The sequence below is a fragment of the Equus przewalskii genome, chromosome 20 (assembly GCF_037783145.1).
Source record: "Equus przewalskii isolate Varuska chromosome 20, EquPr2, whole genome shotgun sequence".
In the NCBI taxonomy this organism is placed as follows: Eukaryota; Metazoa; Chordata; class Mammalia; order Perissodactyla; family Equidae; genus Equus; species Equus przewalskii.
In genome coordinates, this window is record NC_091850.1 from 6,706,217 (window position 1) to 6,726,111 (window position 19,895).

The 19,895-nt window shown below is 42.3% G+C and overlaps 1 protein-coding gene across 15 annotated transcripts in view; it reads right to left on the reverse strand.

The window, feature by feature from the left end:
* MAST4 (microtubule associated serine/threonine kinase family member 4) overlaps positions 1-19,895 on the reverse strand; it is a 576,955-nt gene that overhangs the window by 198,116 nt on the left and 358,944 nt on the right. The window contains exon 2 of one of the 15 annotated variants that reach the window (XM_070586856.1): positions 16,382-16,462. The exons of the other annotated variants lie outside the window; for them this stretch is intronic. Within the exon in view, the coding sequence (XP_070442957.1) occupies positions 16,382-16,462 (81 nt within the window). The remainder of the gene's footprint in view (positions 1-16,381; positions 16,463-19,895) is intronic. 15 annotated transcript variants of the gene reach the window in all.

Sequence of the window (19,895 nt, forward strand, 5' to 3'; positions counted from 1 at the left end):
TATCTTAGGGAACATTTTACAAGTACCTCACACTAGGAGGCTCAAAAATAAGCAATGCCATGGGGCTGGCCCTGTGGCATAGTGGTTAAGTTCGTAGGCTCCACTTCGGGTCGCAGGTTCGGATCCCAGGCGCGGACCTACACACCACACTCATCAAGCCATGCTGTAGCAGCGTCCTACAAAGAAGAACTAACTACCTTACAGCTAGGATATACAACTATGTACTGGGGCTTTGGGGAGAAAAAAAGTAGAGGAAGATTGGCAACAGATGTTAGCTCAGGGCCAATCTTCCTCATCAAAAAAAATTTTTTAAAAAAGAGCAATGCCAGTCAAAGGCACATGTTCTATTTATCATAAAGTATGTGGAAGAGGTAGCAGATTACAAAATTTTGCCTTTAAAGTTTTTGTGCCCAAATGAGCTCTCCCATACTCAAGTACACAGAACTTTGGGGTCTCAGTCCAGCCATATCTTTTCTTTAGCACAGTCCTTGTTCTGTCTTGAGTAAAGAACAGTGGCCTGGCTGACAGCCACCCCGTCAGTCCACCTCCACAAGTAAGAGAGAGAGACTTTTATTATGGCTAGAATTCCTCAGGCTCCTCACTGGCATCAGAAGCAGAAGGAGCTCTTCTGCCTGGCTTCTGGGGGCAGCTCTGGGGGGCTAGAGGCTGTGGCCCAAATTGGAACTTCCCGCCATTCAGGTGTTTCTGTGATCAGAGTGCTAGGCTTACTCCCCAGTTGACTGGACTTGGGAAATCTCAGTGCAGGCTGCAGCTGACACGCGTCCCCAGGGCTAGTCCCTGTTCTCTGAACTGGGAATTGTGGTCTGCTTTTCCTTCGTCCAGACCCAAACCACAGGAACGACGAGGAGGGTGGATTTTGCAGAGCATCTGCCTCCAGACTTGCAATTTGAAAGAGGCCTCAGTCTCTGTTGATACCTCCCATACCTTCATCCACGTTATACACAAAGCCCCGGAAACACTTCCCAGCTCTGGGATGCACCTCCAGCAGCATGCTGGATGTTTCCTCTGGGCCGTTATGCCATCATTTCCAGATTCGACATCAGTAAACATAGCTAAAAGTGAAACTGTCATCTCCAAAATTGATTTCTCTTTGAACTTCCCGATTTCTCTGAGACACCACAATTCTTCCATTCTACGTAATGCCTCTCATCCTTCAGTAGGTCCTGTTGACTCTTCTTTCATAGCACCCTCAATGGCATCTTTCTAATTTATTCTTTACTGTTCCTTTTCTGCACTTTGCTTCCTCCAGTCTTTTCATATCGTGTTTCTCAAGTGCAGAAATTTTACTAAACTACCATTTTCCTGGTTAAAAACCTCAGATATGTCCCTCACTAAAAGAAATAAAACCCAAGACTTACAGACTGGCATGTGAGACACTCTGTAGTTTGTTCCCAACCTTTCTCTTCCATGAAATCCCTCTGTCCACACTCTAGTGTTCTGTAAGCTCTGGGCAAGCTGGCTGACTGCCCATCCTGGATCGTGTCTCCGCCATTCCTTTCATTCCCATTCCTGTGCTCATCCCGGATGCCCTTCCTTCCTCCTCTTACTTACTTAGCTCATAATCAACCTTCATAGTCCAGTTCAAATCCTGCTTTTAAATTCCCCAATCCTCTGGCTATACCACTTACGTAGCCTTCATAACATAACAATTTACATTTTTTCAGGTTTAACCAAATTGTTACTTAAAACCAAAGTAAATTCCCAGAAAATTGGAACACTTTCTCTTCTTGATAGCTCCAATGACTTTAGCAGAGCAGACCAACCAGAGTTGGTTATATTTGCTGCCTGACTAATACACTGTAACTCAGAATAGTTTTGAGATGACTTCCTATGGACTGATTTTTAAACACAGAATAAAATAGAATGGGTGCGTTATAGGTCTTGGTTTCCTTTAGTAAACCTGCTTTCATTACTACAACTCACCAAAGGGCCACCCAATCTTGGAAGCTCTTCAGAAACTATAATTTTGGGATGGAAAGGGAAAATAGAGGAGTTCATTTACTTTACCAGAAAGATTGTTTCTGATTTTTAATACTGTGTTAAGATGATCACAATAATTTCAAAGTATATTCTCTCTCATGTTCATTCATAGCCAAACTCACAAACTTGTACATATAATAAAATAGTGACTCAAAATAAGCAGGCAATAGAAAAATTTATGTGGGGCTTTATGACAACGCTACTTTAGGCAACAGATTCTGTGCTGAAAAATAAAGTCCACTTTGCATCTCCAAAGCAGCAGAGAAGTGAAAATGCCTTAGGAGGCAGCATAGTCATAGAGTTCCAAGTACTGAGTTCAAATCCTCTGCAGTCACTGCTGTTTTATCAAAATGATGCAAAAACTGACAAAACAATGAAACACATTTTCTGTCAAACTCGTTCAGTTCTGTACTCACAAAAGATTATAGCATCAAATGGAATCTCAGTTATTTCTGTAACAGTGCTGAACTTTAATCTTTTCTTCTTTTGGAAACAAACAATGGGCAGTGTAAGTTCAGAGTACACTCTGATGGGTCATTAAGGTGGAGGACAGTGACTCAAGCACGTGAAGCTATTACGAGAGATCTGTGAGTCCAAACACGGCCAATACCCTGAATAAACAAAGCCACACAGAGAGGCGCCAGTATTTTTTTCAATGTCTATAGCTGCTGTTGTGATCAATAAATCAGAAAATTTTAAATGCTCTGGAGTCTGCAGTCACTTCCTGAATTCTGTCTTTTCTCAATCAAGTGATACATTCAATCAAGAGATCATGTGGGCTGTTCTACAAAATGCCTGACATTAAAAAGGATCCAGAGTCACAAAGGTGAGACTGTCTATATCAGAACCCCGATGCTGACTCCATACCTGATCCAATGCCAGAAAGTTCTGGGGTTTATTCAAGCTCTCACGCTGCTGGTCTCTGCAATGCCCATAAAATTTAGCTCTTTTTATGCCTCCCATCATCGACAGAAGAATACAGATGCAAAGGAGTTGAGGATGGTGGCCAGAGGCTATTAAAAGGATAAAAGGGGCACTCAGTTATCCATATCTATTTATCTCACACTGAGCTAAACAGGAAGCCCATACAATCAGGGCTCCTAGACAGTGCTGTAAGTTCCAGAAAGGTAACAGGTGAAGAATGGACACACCAAAGGACATTATAATCATTGCATACAAAATATCCAGTCTACACTGTGGGGATGCTAACTGTCCAGATCCTCCTGCTGGACGCCACAATCTAGGCATTCTCTTCCATGTCCTGGATGAGCCTGCAGAGTCTCCTTTGTTTAACACATAACTCTGTTCTCCTAATGTCTGGGCAGAGGGAGCAGCATGGGATGGTCATCCCCCTCCTGTCACCATCACACGCCAGTCAAGCTGCTTGTCTGTTTTCCATCCACATCTGAAAGCTCCCTGAGGGCCGGGATGGAATCCCATCTATCTTCATCTCCCCAGCACCGTGCCTGGCTCACAGAAGCAAAACGATTGTGAATAAATTAGGGAACATGAAGCCGCATCATTACGGTGAGTGGCAGGAGCAGCAGTGCAGGCCCCGAGGCCTAGAGCACAGATCTGCAGCAGGGTCTGCAACAGGAGAATTTTAATTGCTTCCAGGGAGAAAGAATGAGCCAAACCAAGCACTTTCCAGGAAGGCATGAGGCCTTGGAGGGCTGGAACTGCAGGTCATTGCATGGCTTTTTTTCTGGAGCCTTGTGTAGGGTTACCCAGATCCCACAGCCTGTAACATGTCAGGAAGCCACCATGCACATGGAAACTGAGGAGGCAATGATTCCATGAGATGGGGCTAAAATGTACTGTCAACTAGACAGCAAGGGATTTTCTCCTCCATGCAAATACAGACACATGGACACATGCATGCTCAAAGGCACCCAAAATCTAGACAGTTAAAATAGCACTTGAAGATGGAATAAGTCCCCTGGACTGTGGAAACAGGCTGGTTATCTTGTGACTCTTTAAATATCTTTATCCTTTAAGGATGTCCTTGGGGTTCCGCCTCTCACACGCCTGTCCCCGATCTCTCCAGCCGCAGTGGTCTGTCTCTTTTATGAACGATCTCTATGAGCGGTCTGTGCTGTTTACTGGCTCTAGTTACTAGAAGGAGGCAGGGTGCCAGAGTGAAAGTAGCACCGGGCTGAGTCAGAAGAGCTGGTTCCAGTCTCTTAGCTTTCTTCCAGGAAATGAAGGTAAAAGTGCCTGCCACCTGGCTCTCCCAGGGTCATTTGATGGTCACAATGAAAATGAAAGAACGTTCAGTTTACCATTATCTTTGGTTCCTATGGCTGCTGTAACAAGTTCCCACGAAGTCAGTGGTTTAAAACAACACAAGTGTGTTCTCTCACAGTTCTGGAGGCCAGAAGTCCAAAATCAGTATCAACCAGGCCAAAATCTAGGTATCATCAGGCCATGTTTCCTCGGAGGCACTAAGGGAAAAGCTTTTCCCTGCCTCTTCCAGCCTCTCCTTGTGTCAAATCTCCCTCTGTCTCTCTTATAAGAATACTCGTGATAGGATTTAGGACCCACTGAGATAATCCAGCATAATCTCTTCATCTCAAAATCCTTAAATTAATCACATCTGCAAAGACTCTTTTTCCAAATAAGATAACATTTCCAGGTCCCAGGGATTAAGATCTGATATCTTTGGGGCCTGCTATTCAGCCCACTACACCCATCAACTACATTAAGTGTTAATGTACAATTCTTGCCCCATATTCTCTCCTTAATTCTCAGCATATCAGCTAGAACAGAAATTCTTTGAGGATAAGAACAACTCATACTTTGCAAGTCCCATGAAGGCTTTTAAGGTATTACGTACAGAACAAATGATTATTTGTTTGTTTAGAAAATAAAACCCTTATTCTACTCAATTTTTAGTTCCCAGCATTAGATCCCATGTAAAAATTTTAACGTAGCGTCAAGTATCTCAGTTTTTCTTTCTAAAACAGCTGGACCTTCTGCTCAGAGAAGCTGGAGAACGAGGAACTGCATCATGAATGCTTCTGCTGTCACCGTCAAGTGTCTTCACGGAGTGTCATTTGTGATGCGTCGTTAGTAAGAGTTCCTCATATCGCCAGAATCCACAGGCAGAAGCACTACTGGAAGGAAAACTGAAATAAACTCCATCCCAGTGAGTGCGAAGCCCCTGCAGCCTGATTCACCTCAGGGTCAAGAACAGACAGGCAGCAGCTAATTCAGAAGGAGGCTCAGGATGGGGGTAAATTCATTCCACCATTTTGCCAACAAGTATTTCTTGAGGACGTCTTATGTACCGGGCACCAGGCACCCAGTGGTAAACAATATAGGCAAATCCCTGCCAACCTGGAGGTTTCATTCCAGCTGGGCAAGATAAACAAAAAACAAATAAATGTCATATATTGAGTGGAGACATGCACCACAGGAAACATCATGGAGCAGGTATCAAAGGGGGTGGTGGGGCTCTCCTAGAGGGCTGGGAAGGCCCCTCTGTGCAGTGACACTGAGTTGAGACATTAAGGAAGCGAGGAGAGATCGGGTGATTGGGGCTCAGGAGGAAGAGTGTTCTGCACAGCTAGATCATCCTGCTGTGCCAGAAAACGAAGAAGTATTCAAAGACCAACAGGGTCATGTCAAGAGGACCCAGGAGTTGGCTTGAAAGGCTTCTTACCGACAAATCTGGGGACAACCTGCCCAATAAAAAGAGAAGCAATGCTCATGGATTATTACCCACCAAATAAATATTTGCTTTCTATTTTATTCTTTCAAAAATGCTTGAATCAATAGTAATACTCCTAAAAAAGGGGGAAGAAGAATGAAGAAAAATTTTTCTTTAACTGAAAAAATCACCTAATAATAACATTAGAAAACTCTCATTTGACAAACAGCAATATAATGTCTGATTCAATCAAGGTATGCAAAATCCATTAGGGGAAAGCTTGTTGAGAAAAGGATATTCACGTGGACTCAAAATGTTACTCCAGAGATTACTTAATAAAGCAAAAGAGGCAGCACCACAGGGAAAAATCTGGCAGACACCAGCTTTGGGGCTTCCTCACGTGATGCCATGGGGAAGACATCATCACCTGTTCTTGTCATATATGTTTAACCTGAATCAATGATGAAGAAATCATAGGATAAATTGAGATTATGGGTTAGTCAACAAAACAGTTGTCTTGTACTCTTGAAAAATGTCAATGTTATAAAAAGACCAAAAAAAAGTGGTAAAGCTGTTCTAAATTAAAGGAGACTAAAGAGATATGACAACTAAATGGAATATATAATCTTTAATTGGATCCTGAATTTAAAAAAACAACTATAAAAAAACTTTTTTGGGGGACAATTGGAGAAATTTGATATGGACTGCATATCGGATAATACTGAAATCATGTTCAACTTCAGAGTATGAGTATAATAATGATAAAACGATATTATGGTTACGAAGGAGAATGTACTTCTTAGGAGATATATGTTGAAATATTTAGGGGTGAAGTGTCTGAATGTTTTTTTAAGTTTAGAATTTTTTTTAAAAAAGGTGAGAGGGTAGAGGGAGAATATTCCAGGAACAGGGGACAGCAGGAACATGACACAAACATGCTTGGAGTGGTCAAGATAAAGCAGAGTCCAATGTGGCGAGAAGGAACGAGTGCGAGGCAGCAGGAAGCTGGGTCGTGGAAGATGGGAAGGCAGCCGCTGGAAGGCTCTGAGCAGAGGAGTGACTACCCTACAAAGATCACTCTGAGAGCTGGATGGAGAGCAGACCAACGAGGGCAAAGGCTGAACTGAAGCTCCTCTGAAAATCCAGGGGTAAATGATGGCGGCTCAGACTAAGGTGGTATATAGAGGTGTTGAGGAAAGCAGATGGCAAAGGTAGAATCAACAAGATTTCTGACGGATGATACACACACATGCACCCATATACACACACCAAAAAAAAAGGGAAGAATTAAAGATGACTTTTTTTTTTAAAGATTTTTTATTTTTCCTTTTTCTCCCCAAAGCCCCTGGTACATAGTTGTGTATTTTTAGTTGTGGGTCCTTCTAGTTGTGGCATGAGGGATGCCGCCTCAGCATGGCTTGATGAGTGGTGCCATGTCTGCGCCCAGAATTTGAAGCAGTGAAACCCTGGGCCTCCAGATGTGGAACATATGAACTTAACCACTCGGCCAGGGGGTAGGCCCCCTAAAGATGAATTTTTGACTCAGAACTTGATTAAGATTGAGCCAAATTCATATTTTACATAAAGAGGAAAGGAAAAACCATTCCAATACCACTGCAGAAAAACAAATATTCTCTCCCTGTGGGGGATCTCCATACTGTTTTATTAACTGGATCCAGTAATAATTCAGCTGAGCATATTGTCCAGGGAAAAGGAGCAGAAAAGCATAAGAATCCATGAAATTTAGCTCATCTCCTTCTCACCTGGGACCATTAGTACAGACATCCCAGTTTCATAATATCTCATCATTCACCGTCACGTTCAGTTAGAATATGCAACATTCTTGATACAAAGGTTGGGTTTTATAGTTCACTTTGAATGCTGGTTTTCCCAGAACAATACGAAGCTAATGATAATAAAACAGCACACTCATCTTGGAACTTTTCACAAACGCTACCTAATTAATTCTTACAACACCTCCAAGAGGTATTATCTCCATGTTACTGCTGGAGAAACTTGAGAATTTTCTTTTAAATTCTGCATTTGCTATTGCTCCTCTTACTGAAACACCTCTGCGCCTCACATAAGCATCACCAGCTTATGGTTTCGAAGAATATCACAACTTAATTCTCTTATCAACAGGGTGGGTGTTAATGGCTGTAGCCACATTTTAAGTATAGGAAATAGATTTTTTTAAATGATGTGAAATGTCTTTTTCCTAGTCTCAGAGCAATGCAGTAACGAAGTGGGACACAGGCAGGTCCTGCCTCCCACCACACGTACACACACATACACACACACACACACACACACACACACACACACACACACAAAGTAAGTTTTTCATTTGCCCCAAGAAGCTCTAGTAAATAAGAGGTAACTGCTAAGGCTCCATAGAGTAATTTCAATATGTTCTAAAATCCAAATAGAAAAAATTGGCTGAGTAAAGAAGTCACAGTATTTGGTGCAGAAAGACTATAATAATGAAGACTTCTGATTAGGGCCAAACGTTTAACGGTGGGTGCTACAAAGCAGGTATCCTGGCTCCCTGCACAGGGAGTGGGGCTCCTTCTTCAGGACTGAAAGGCTTGTCTTCTAATAGGGCTCAAAAGGCCCTGGGGCCCTCACAGTAATGGTGAGACATGACGCCCCCAGGGCAGCAGCAGGCCTGCCCAGGCTGAAGGCACCCGGCAGACGGCTCAGGTTAGAGCAGTGGCAGATACGAGAGCCGCTGGGACCCACGGCCTGATTTCCAAAATAAAACCAATCTAGCCCTCACTGCACCATCTAGACTCTGTCTAAAATAGAATTAAAACAAAAATAGAAAAATAGGGCGCCACAACTCTAATTATGCTCCCCAGCCCCATAACCACATTCTCAACAGAAGACTGAAAAATCTACGTGTATAGTGAGCCAAGCAGAGGAGCTCCAGAGAGAATAACAAAGTCACCGCCCCTGTAAATAGAATATTCTATTCTGAATGCAAATTTAAAATGATCACAAACTGAAGTGTGTAGAAGGAAAACACAGACAGTGCAGCTCTATGCCACAGAATCAGAATGTGGGCTCTCCCTCCAGGTGTTTGCATTTGAACCAGATCAGGCTGCTTTCTAGACATCAGTAAGTGGGTATCATTTGCTGTCCAAACTTGGTGGGTTTGAAAGTGAAAGGGAGTACGTCTTTTTTATTTTTTTGGTGAGGAAGACTGGCTCTGAGCTAACATCTGTGGCAATCTTCCTCTGTTTTGTATGTGGGACGCTGCCACAGCATGGCTTGATGAGCAGTGTGTAGGTCTGTGCCGGGCATCCGAACCCATGAACCCCAGGATGCCGAAGCGGAGGGCACAAACCTAACCACTATGCCACCAGGCTGGCCAAAGGGGGCACTTTCAATAATCACACTGGAACAACAGGCATAAATTGAACTGAACCTGGACAATGAGATGCGTGGTCACGATAGATAAGTTTGTTTCCTGGTACCTCAGTTTTCTTGTCTGTCAAATGACAACAGCAGTGCTTGCCTCACAGACACAGTTAGAACTACATGAGTTAATTTATGTGAAGCAGTAGGATCAGCACCAGGCATGCAGCAGGCTCTCGATAAACGTTGGAAACTAAGCCACTGCATATGCAAATATCTTAGTAATTTTGGCCTCCCACTCAAGTCAGTAGACAAAACAGAAAAGTTAACATGGAAAAGAGAATGCCTGACAAAAACTGGAAAATGATTATGACGAAAACCAAGGCCCTGGCACGGCTCTGAGGGCCTGCCTGGCATACGGAGGCACCTCGTGTGCATGTGTGAAGGCTCTGAAAGCCCTCGTGTGCTCCAGGGACCTGAGGGGGCTTGAAAGCTCTGCTTGCCATCTGACCTCAGGAGACTGCATTCCCGAGGGCGGTGACCTCATGAAGATAAATTTATTATATCAATGCAAAAAATAACGTATTCTAGAAAAACCGAAGGAAACGACCTAAGCATCTTTCTGCAATGAGTTTATGATACTTATCCTTTCCCATTACTGCACGGGTCCACTCCCTTTCCCCACCCTCTCCTCCTATGGAGGACCATGACACATGAGCTCAGTCTTCTTCCTTTGCAGTCTTAAAAGCAACAGAAGCCTCTAGGTGGTGGCACCGGGGTGGGGCTGAGGAAGTGCTACCTGTCCTGGGCACACCTCCCCCACCACGCCTTCAATGACTTCTGAGACTGCCAACTCTCCCCATCTCTGCCTAGCCCCACACCCACAAGACCAACAAAGTGCTCATAATCAAGCTCGTCTCTGCTTAGCAGAGGCATTCCTTGGAGTGTCTTCACTGAACAGATTCGGTCCCACATAACAATTCAGAAATAACACCCAGGGATGCATAAGGCAATTCATTAAACCATCACATTCACAAAAGCATGGGAACTGGTGTCTGTAGAGTATGAAAAAATTGCCATCTGGTAGCAGCTTCTTCCGATTTTTTCAATGTTCTCCACAAAGGGAAAGGGGGAAAAACAGAGAGAATAAAAGACAAATAGTCCTGCTCATCCTACAAAGTAAATGAAACTAAAAGGGGTTAGCAGTCAGGTGACTTTCCCACACTCACAGGTTCCCTGTGAAAAGGAGACACAAAATCACAACATACTGCCTTGTATTTGGTAAATGCTTATTACATCTGCTCTTCACCATAGCAACAAGAGAAGCGAGGGGGATCCAAGTGCACGTGGATACCCAGTAACCTTTCTAGCAGCAACAGGACAAATGGACAAGCTCTTGGCAAAACTGGATTAGGTGACAATGGTCACTGATGTCCTCCTCTGTTAAAGAATTGTCTACTTGTCCTTCCCTTATGACCACCAGAGATAGGTCTCATTCTTGCTAGTACAAATTTCTCACACTAAATATCTATAAGCTATTATTCTTACATTGTCAGTTAGGTGGGGGATTCAAAGATGAAGACAATGAAAGGCCAGGAAGTTCATGACTTGCCCAAGGTCACAAAGCTTGTCTGTGGTGGGGGCAATGACCAAGACTCAGGCACTATGATTCCTAGTCTGTCAGGGTCCCAGACAATTCCTCCAGGGCCTGTCAGTTATCACGAATGAAAGAAGCTAGCCTTCCAGGGGGGGTCTGTGGTGCACTGGAGAACAGGAGCCCCACAGAACAAGGGCAGCAATGGCCCAGCTCTAGACTACATCATATCATGAGGGAATACAAGACTCACTGAGGGGCTCCAGTTTTTCAAAAGTAGACCCCAGAAGTCCCCAATTCAGAATGCTCTTGTTGCTTCAAAGTACATTCAATGACAACAACTGATTAATTTTATTAAGCATCTACAGTCATGCACTGCATAACGTCTTTTCGTTCAACAAGGGACTGCACATACAATGGTGGTCCCATGAGATTAGCACCATGTAGCCTAGGTGTGCAGTAGGCTATACCATTTAGGTTTGTGTAGGCACACTCTGTGGTGTTCACACAACGAGGAAATTGCCTAACGACACATTTCGCAGAATGTATCCCTGTCAGTAAGTGAGGCATAACCGTACTGTACACCAAGTGCTGCTACAGGTGCCAAGGAGACGGCAGTAAGCAGAACAGACAGGCCGCCACTCCGTGGAGCTTACATGCTAACTCCCCTTCCTTAAGGCGACTTATTCTCTTCAGTGTGTGATCCGCCCTGACTTCTAGATCATATTCTCTGTCCCTCGCCACAGCCAGGCACACTCTCTAATGTACTCTGGGTTTACCTTTCTTCAATGACTCCTTTCTACTCTGTCCTTGAACCTTTCTTTATTCATAACTGATTCCTGGTCAGTTTTTGCATTTTGATGGCTATAATGTAATGTTTATGGAAGAATCAAAATGCATGCCCCACCTCTCCAGGTGTCAGCTCCATTCTCAAAGCGTACACACTACATGAGCTTCTGCCACATTTGAGCACAAGTGAGAACCTGAGAACATGCTCGAGCCCCAGGGAATAACAGTACTCATTCCAGCGATACGCATTTATGGAGCCTCTACTGTGCATGTCAGGCACTGTTTTAGGTTCTATGAATAGATCTATGAAAAAAAGAGACCAAAATCGTTGTCCTTGTAATATTTAAGGTTCAGTGGCAATATTCTTCTCTGAAACTAGTACTGTATCCTACCAGCAATGTGGCACGTGTCATTCCCATCACAGCCAAAACAGAAGAAGGATCTGGGAGATTTAGGGAGAAATGGAATCCCCGCTCTGCTGCCAACTCTGGCACGGCTGACTGTGTATGCACCACGTTCAGGCTCCAGGGACCAAATGGACAGGTGAATAAAAGGATGAAGTAAAACAGAGGGAGTGCAGGAAGCGCAGCAGATGCTCCAAAGGCTGCCTCCACGTAGAAGTCGGGGCACGAAATGGAAACACAAATATATAACACAGCACTGCTGTATTATAACAGAACTGCAGTCACTGAGTAACGGCAGCCTGCCTCCAGCTATGCACTGGGTCCCTGTGGAGGGCACGGCACGCGGGGTGCCAAGACAGATACTGAGAATGTAAAATGAGGTGGCTTCCTTTGGAATCTTGCTATCTACTCACAGTCCAGATTACAAGCTGGCATGGGTCACATCCACATTACTCATGAGGCACTGATGTCATCATTATACAAACAGCCACTAAATTATAGTCAATTTACTAAGTGTCGGGGATTGTGGAAATCTGAGTGGCTACGGTTGCCCCAGAAAGGGAAGGTATATAAAAATTCCACTTGAGGTTTCTAAGATGTCCCTGTCACACGGGCACTGACAAATTGAAATTTGGGCCATATTTCTTTTAGCTTGTGGACAAATTACGTATTCTGCCTCTTTCTCTCCAGCCCTGCTGGCGGACAACACAAGTGTCAGAATTTGAAGATGAGAGGGCCTTTGGGAATAATGTGGTCTCATGCTCTGCTCACACAGGAATGATTTGTCCTTAGGCGGTCAACTACTCTGCTTGATGCAGGAATGACCTCTCATCTCTCCAGCTAAGTGAGAACCTGGCCTTCCTAGGAGACGTCCAGTGGCTTGACACTGATGGTCTGATGAGGCAGCCATTAAGAAAGCTTTCTTAGAAAATTCTTCTCCTCATAACAGAGCCAAAATTGGCATTGCAGTAGCCTTCATGCAGCCGTGCAAGGTTGCATTCCCAAGACATAACAGAGTAAACTTAAATTCCATTTAGCAACCGAGCTGACCTGCAGGCTGCAGATCTCTCATGTCTGGGCAACATTCAGGAAGCCTGAGCTGGAGAAGCCCATGGAGGTGGACAGCTAACTCACATCTCAGCACAACCTGCCTCCAGGGCTTTACTATGAAAGGAACAGAATCTTCCACTGCCATATTCAGAAACTCTGTCAGCACCTCAACAGAGCACAGACACTGTTAACGCTCACCACCATCACTCTCCCCAGACCTTCAAATCCCACTCATAAAAAACAAACAAAGGAACAACCTGATCCATCACAATTGACGGGAGAAAAAATTCCTGTGCCGGGATGCAATAAATGCTTTTTTTTAAATAAAAGATCGGCACCTGAGCTACCATCTGTTGCCAATCTTCCTCTTTTTTTTCCCTCCCCAAAGACCCCCACTACATAGTTTCACATTCTAGTTGTAGGTCCTTCTGGTTGTGATATGTGGGACACCACCTCAGCATGGCCTGATGGGCAGTGCTAGGTCCAGACCCAGGATTCGAACCGGTGAAACCCTGAGCCATCGAAGCAGAGCACACAAACTTAAGCACTTGGCCACGGGGCCGGCCCCAGTAAATGCTTTTTTGTGGTGTTAGCATAAACATATTTGGAATCTCTCCAATTCACAGCAGACCATCATTTGGGGGCACACTATTAGAGATATCCAATTCCAAGCTGCCAACCAGATATCCCTACCTAGAGATGTCTCAGTGTGTTCAAGACCAGACTCACCATTACCATATTTTCCTCTCTCTCCAACTCTGCTCCCTTGGGTTCCATTCAATTAATGCTAGAAATCTCAGTGTCAATCATTCATTCAAACCTATCTACCGAACACCTCTTATGGGTACCTTTCTTTCATCAACTGCTATGACAAATATTGCTAGCTATTTACCAAACTCATTTCCTGCTTCCTGGATGCAAGTAAGCTGTATTTTCTAGCCTTCCTTGTCCTTAGGTGTAGTCTGAATATCAAATTCAAGGAAATGGAGCATGAATGGAAATGATGGGTGCCACTTTCAGGTCTAGCAGTGCACTAGCTCCCATGCTCTTTCCCTTTTTCAACAGCTGGATGTTGATGCCCAGGGCAACCTTGAAGGCCATGTGCTCAAGAGCCTCCTGGATCCCTAAGTGACTGCGTGGGGCAGATCCTCTCCCACACTCTTGGTCTGAGAGTGAGAAGTACAATTCCATTGCCTATTTATTATGGTGGTTTATCTGTGAGCAGCCTTGTGACTAATACATGTTCTACTTCCAATTCATTCATTTATTCATTCTTTAATAAACATTTCTCAAACACTTACTATACTCCAGGTATTAAGACAAGCACTGGGGAAATGAAAATGAAAGAGGTCACAAGGTCTACTTAAATCAGATAATTAAAACTCAATATAAAAGATCGCATAGCAATGTGCAGTCACAATGGAAAGATTTGAGACTTCATTTTGAATCCTAGGCTAGTTAAGCTGCTTAATCCCTGTGTGTTAGCATCTTCATCTGTAAACAGGAGCAGTATTCCTTCCTGTCTTACAGTAGTGTCAGTTGGATTCAACTAAATGAAATAATGTACATGAAAGCATTTGGTCAACTATAAAGTAGTTTGCAAGTGTTAATTTAATTCATTGCAATTGTCCTAATCCAGGACGTGTTACACATGAAATATTGTACCAGCATCCTCACTGGCATTTTTACCTAAAATCCAATCGATTCTTAATACTGATAATGTTACATTTTCTCATTCCCAGCTCAGATTGCTCATTTCATTATTCAAAAAAATGTTCCAATACTCTGGAATGCTTATAAAACAAAGGTCAAACTTTTTAGCTCAGTATTTGAGGCCCTACCTAGCATGGTCCCAAATTAATTTTTAAGACCACATCAATCTCTGTACAACCCCATGCTTTCCTCCTACTCCATCCCCGCTACGTTCTAGCTACATGCATCATTTCTACAATGTGCCATACCTTCTTATCTCCTTGCCTTTGTTTTATTCTTTGTCTGGTTTTGTTCTGCACCACCATCTTTCCCCATTGAAACCCCACAGTTTTTCAAGGTCCAGCTCAAATTTCACCAGTTCCAAAAAACCTTTCTCCAAAAATACTCTTCAGAACTTCATCCTCCTCTACACTACCATAGCATTTAGTCTGATTCTCTTTTCTCCTCCACTATTCATGTTACCTTCATTTTGAATAGCCTCTTGTCTTTAGGAAGGAAAAGAGAAGAAAATGTAAGCCTTTAATGAAGACACGTTACACTGAAGAAAAAAGTTCAGAAGGCAGTCCAATTACTTTTGGTTGGATCACCAAAAATAGATAAATTACAAGAGCAATGGAATTCTCCAGATTGTCAGAAAACTTTTCCTTTGCTCTAGGATCCATTATAGTCAGAGGATGCTTTATAAAAGCTATTACATGGGACTTTCACGTTGAAAGTCACTTTTACAATAATAAATATAATCCTATCAACAGAAGAGTAGAACCAAAGCTCAAAGTCAATTTATTTCCCCAGTCCATTTTTCTTCACACATTTAGTTCAATTTTACTTTAGAAAAATAAGAGAAAGAAATTTGTTAAGTTGTCCCACTGATATTACCCCAGCATAAAGCTTGTAAGTTAGCATTTTTAAGGAACTGGCCATGGCTGGAAATTTTTCATTCATTTGCATATATGAAATAGAAAATATTCATTAACTAATAATTTAAATCACTCTTTCCATCAACTGAGAATTGGACTTTACTTTCTCCCTTAGGATTAAAAAAGGGGTGGAGGGGACTACTGTGTACTCGGCATATCTTCTGATTAATACAGGGAGACCCACTCTATCCACGGACACTGAACTCATGAAAATTCCACTAGAACATGTGTACTATACCTACAATACCAACAGTATTTTCTATCATATATTCTTGTAAAACATTGGGCTAAAATGCAAGTCGAATTCCTTGGAGATAATTCTCTAAAGAACAGAGAAGAATGAATTTATATCAACCTATGAGTGAGTGGGTGGGGTATGCAACAGGGAGTTCTAAAAAACACCAAAAAATAGTTTTCTTTTTAGATGACTTAAATACTTTGTCCCGTAAACAACAGGATATAAAATAACGTGTGGCAACAGATATTATGATACTCTAACATAAATTAAGGAATATTCTCTAGAATCTTAATAAATTGTATCATTATAAGAGATGGTTCAAAATTTGCGGAATTTAGTGCAGATCATTTCCTAAGAAAGCAGGATGAAAAACTGTAGGATACACACAGGAGTCAAACAACCAACCAATCGCCGGAGGCTAAGTGAGGTATTTGTAAGATGTGCGAAATAGGGTAAGCACAGGACATTTTCTCAGGGCTCCTGTGAGTCGTCAAATAAACAGCTCACCCAGTTGCCGCAGTCTATATGTTAACACAAAGATGACAGTTGAGAACACACTGTTTATTGCATATTGCAAAGTGCAAAGTGTTCAAATGCCCGTGGTGGGAAGGAGCGGAAGGGTGGGGGAAACAGCAGCCCCGGGCAGGCATGGAGCGCGCTTACCTCCAGAAGTGGAAAGCGAAGAGAGGACTACAGGGACTGCCTGGGCTGGACGGGGTGGGACTCAGGCTCCTTGGAGTAAGACTGAAAGTTAAAATAATATCATTCCAACTGGAGAAATGGTGGCAGTAAAAAGAGCACAGCTCATTGAAGGGACCGTGTTCCTTTTAGTCCAGAATCACTAGGGCAGGCCTATCAATACCGCAAGCGAATCACCTCATCACTTGTGGCTTTTCAGCTCTGAAAGGGAGAACAAGCACAAGGATTCCTGCTGAAATTTCCGTGCTCAAAACTACTGCTGCCATTTTTATTTGTGCCTTTTCTTTGTCACAAAGCAATTTGGCAGCTATCTTCAAAACGTGATGTTTGCAAAGAAAATCCAGTGCTGTTTTATACTGACTATATTCTATTTCTAATTAAGAATCCATGGTAAATCTGCAGCAGAACTAAAGGGATGTAGTTCTCACACAATAGAATTCAGGTTAAATACTGCAGTTTTTAAAAAGCAAAGCAACAAACATTCCCAAATAGGAGGATATGTTTTTAAGTACTTTGCAGTGAAAAACACCCAGCAGCATTTTCTGCAATCCTCAGGAGCAACGGTAAAAAGTGTTCTTACGCTTATATTTATAACAGATGACTTTAAAATTTCTTACACATAGCTGTAAATTATTTTCATTTCTGGAGACGGTTTTTCAAATTCAGCTGTCAATGGGCCACTGGATCCCCGGCCCCACCACCCATCGAAATCACCAAGCGTATTCACAGCCAACTCTCAAATATTCATCATAGGGTGGGAAGCTGGCATCCAGTCCCTTTATCTCCTTCCCTTTTGGCCTCATGTCTCTTCTCTTTTAAGGGATAAAGGAAACCTAAATTTGTCAGATATCTCATGTATAAAAATTTTGCCAATAGATCTATCAAAGTATGAAGCTAATACCAGTTAATTCCCAATTATTTTTACATGGCAAAATCAAAATAAGAATTAGCTAGGTATTCTGGTACCAGCTCTTAGGCTGAAGCAAGCACTAGAAACTCCTGCTACGGTGCGATGAGTTTCTTAAAGAATATTCTTCTGCCTCTCCATTAGACCACAGCTCTACACCACCACATGTTTTCCTCATTAGAGAATAGGGGTCTTGGAACAGAACTGCGTATTGGCTGATTCAAGCTGGCTGTGCCCGTCACTGAACAGAACAGAGAAATGGTAACAGTGGCTAAAATCAGATTTGGGCTTATCAAATTCTCAATTCCATCCTTGTTTCCATTATATGAGTAATTGAGACTTGGCTGCATTTGTCTTAAATTTCAGTGTAAAAATATTGCTCAAAATGCTCCAATTTATTTAATAAAATATTTCGAGAGTAAAGTTTCATACCTTCTAAAACCATTCTCTGGCTTGGTGTAAGTACTTGGTAAAGTAAAGGAATTGGTTTCCTTATATATTCAGAGCACATTCAAAAGCTGCTGTACTCTAACTTAACAGCTCATTGGAAAGCTCTCAGGAATGCCCATGACACAGCCATCGTGGTATCTCAGTCCAGTCTTATCTGCCCCTTCCAGTCCTAAAATAGGCGGCATGCGTAGGCACTGACACCACTCCACGTCTCCAAGCTGAGACACATACGAGGTGTGCTACAAAGTACCTAGGAACATAATTCCATACCCAAATTGAAAAACGGAGGGGAAAAAACAACTTACTTTCTTTCCCAGAAATTGGAAAGCCACACAAACTATCTATATGTCATTAAATTTCTAAATAAACTAGTAATCTAATAATCTCTGAAATACTTATATATTTGGTGTCTCACATCCAGGATTTCAATTTCTGAAGCAGGAGTCAGAAACTGCCTCATGTTATTGATAAGTCAGATGGAAAATTCTGAATTGCCTCTACAGAGTATAGAGCATGACAGTGTAATAGTCTGTGGCTGCAGTACCTATGGAATAAACTCTCTTGAAAGAAAAACAGTAATGTCTCATGAGAGAACCTCCAAAAACTGTTCTACACATCTGGTCTAAGGTGTCTAAATAATTTAAATTAAGTACATTAAATCTGCTTTTAATACAATCACTGATAAGACTTTCCATTATAACATTTCTTTGCAGTGGTTAGAAACTGAATTTACTCAAAGACTGCAGAATTAGCTTTCTCATGAATGAATGTAAAGTTGACTATGTCTACCTAAGAGTAATTTTACATTCCATGCTCCAAGTAAAATTCAAAATTCTCCAAGTAAATTTCACGCTAACACTACAATGACATTTAAGAGTGATCCTCTGCTGTACTGTCTCAAGCTCCTCAAGTGGAGGAGTGATCTGTTTTAAATGTGCATTAACATTTCCCAGGGTAGAGGCGAGACTGAGGGGTGTGGCCTGAGCCCAAAACAAAATCCAGGGAACCCCCATGTTTAGCTGACCCGTATGCCCTGCATCATCCTTGACAAAGTCATAAAACTTACGGCATACTTCAGTCTCTTATATTATAAATAGAACATTTGATACAACGGAGTTTGTATTTTAAAAAGTTACTTTGAAGTGTCTCCTCTTAACGGGGACAAGATGCTAAAAATGAAAGAAAGAAAAGGCGTAAAGTGAAATGATATATGTAACGTGAAATGACACATGTAATGTGAAATGACATGTACTCAGCCCAAAGAACACAAGAAGGAAGTAGCATGACCAGAAACAGAGGCGAAAGCAAAGCTGGAGGTTAATGCTCCTGGATCTTGAACAGAGCTGTGGGCATGTTAGCTGTGCATTTCCAGAACACTAGAGAAAAGAGGGTTAAGTAGAAGAATGAGAGCATGCCATTAAAATATTCCACACAGATGGTGAGAGCCGAATGTTAGGGTGGAGATAGGGGCACAACATCAGGGTGATGGGTAAATACTGATTATAGCTCTATTATGAAAAATGCCGCATCGAGCAAGAAGGTTGTCAAAGCCCGCTAACTTTTCATACGGGAGAACTCGTTAGTATAAAATCAGTATACAATTTGAGAGCAAGGACTCATTAGAAAAGTATCCAAAATACTTCAAAAATGTCCTGTTTTTATTAATTTATTAATTAAGGAAGTAATTTCTCTTGCATGACGCACCTACAGGATTCAAGAGGAAGAATGACTCCTAGGAACTGGGCAGAGCTCTCTTCCTGCAGTCTCTTCCTGGAAGGAGTCCAGCACGAGATGACTGGGATTGCATGGATTTCAATTAAAATGTAATCGTCTATCTATATTGTAAGTTCGAAAAAGGCCTATTTACGTTTTTCTTCCAGATTTCTATTTTACTGGCTATTATTTTAAGCGTGCCAGCACAGACTAACTCACAGCTTCTGCATCTTTGACTAACAGATTTAAAATAAAAATTTGCTGACACTTCCTGCAGCGCAGATGTTTAACTTCTGCGCCACAAATTAGAAGTGGACATTTTCACGTGGCTGCATCAAATCAGAAGGCAGTCAAATGAATTAATGGGTTAAAAAAAAAAAAAAGCCAGCTAAGCAAACACGGAGCTCC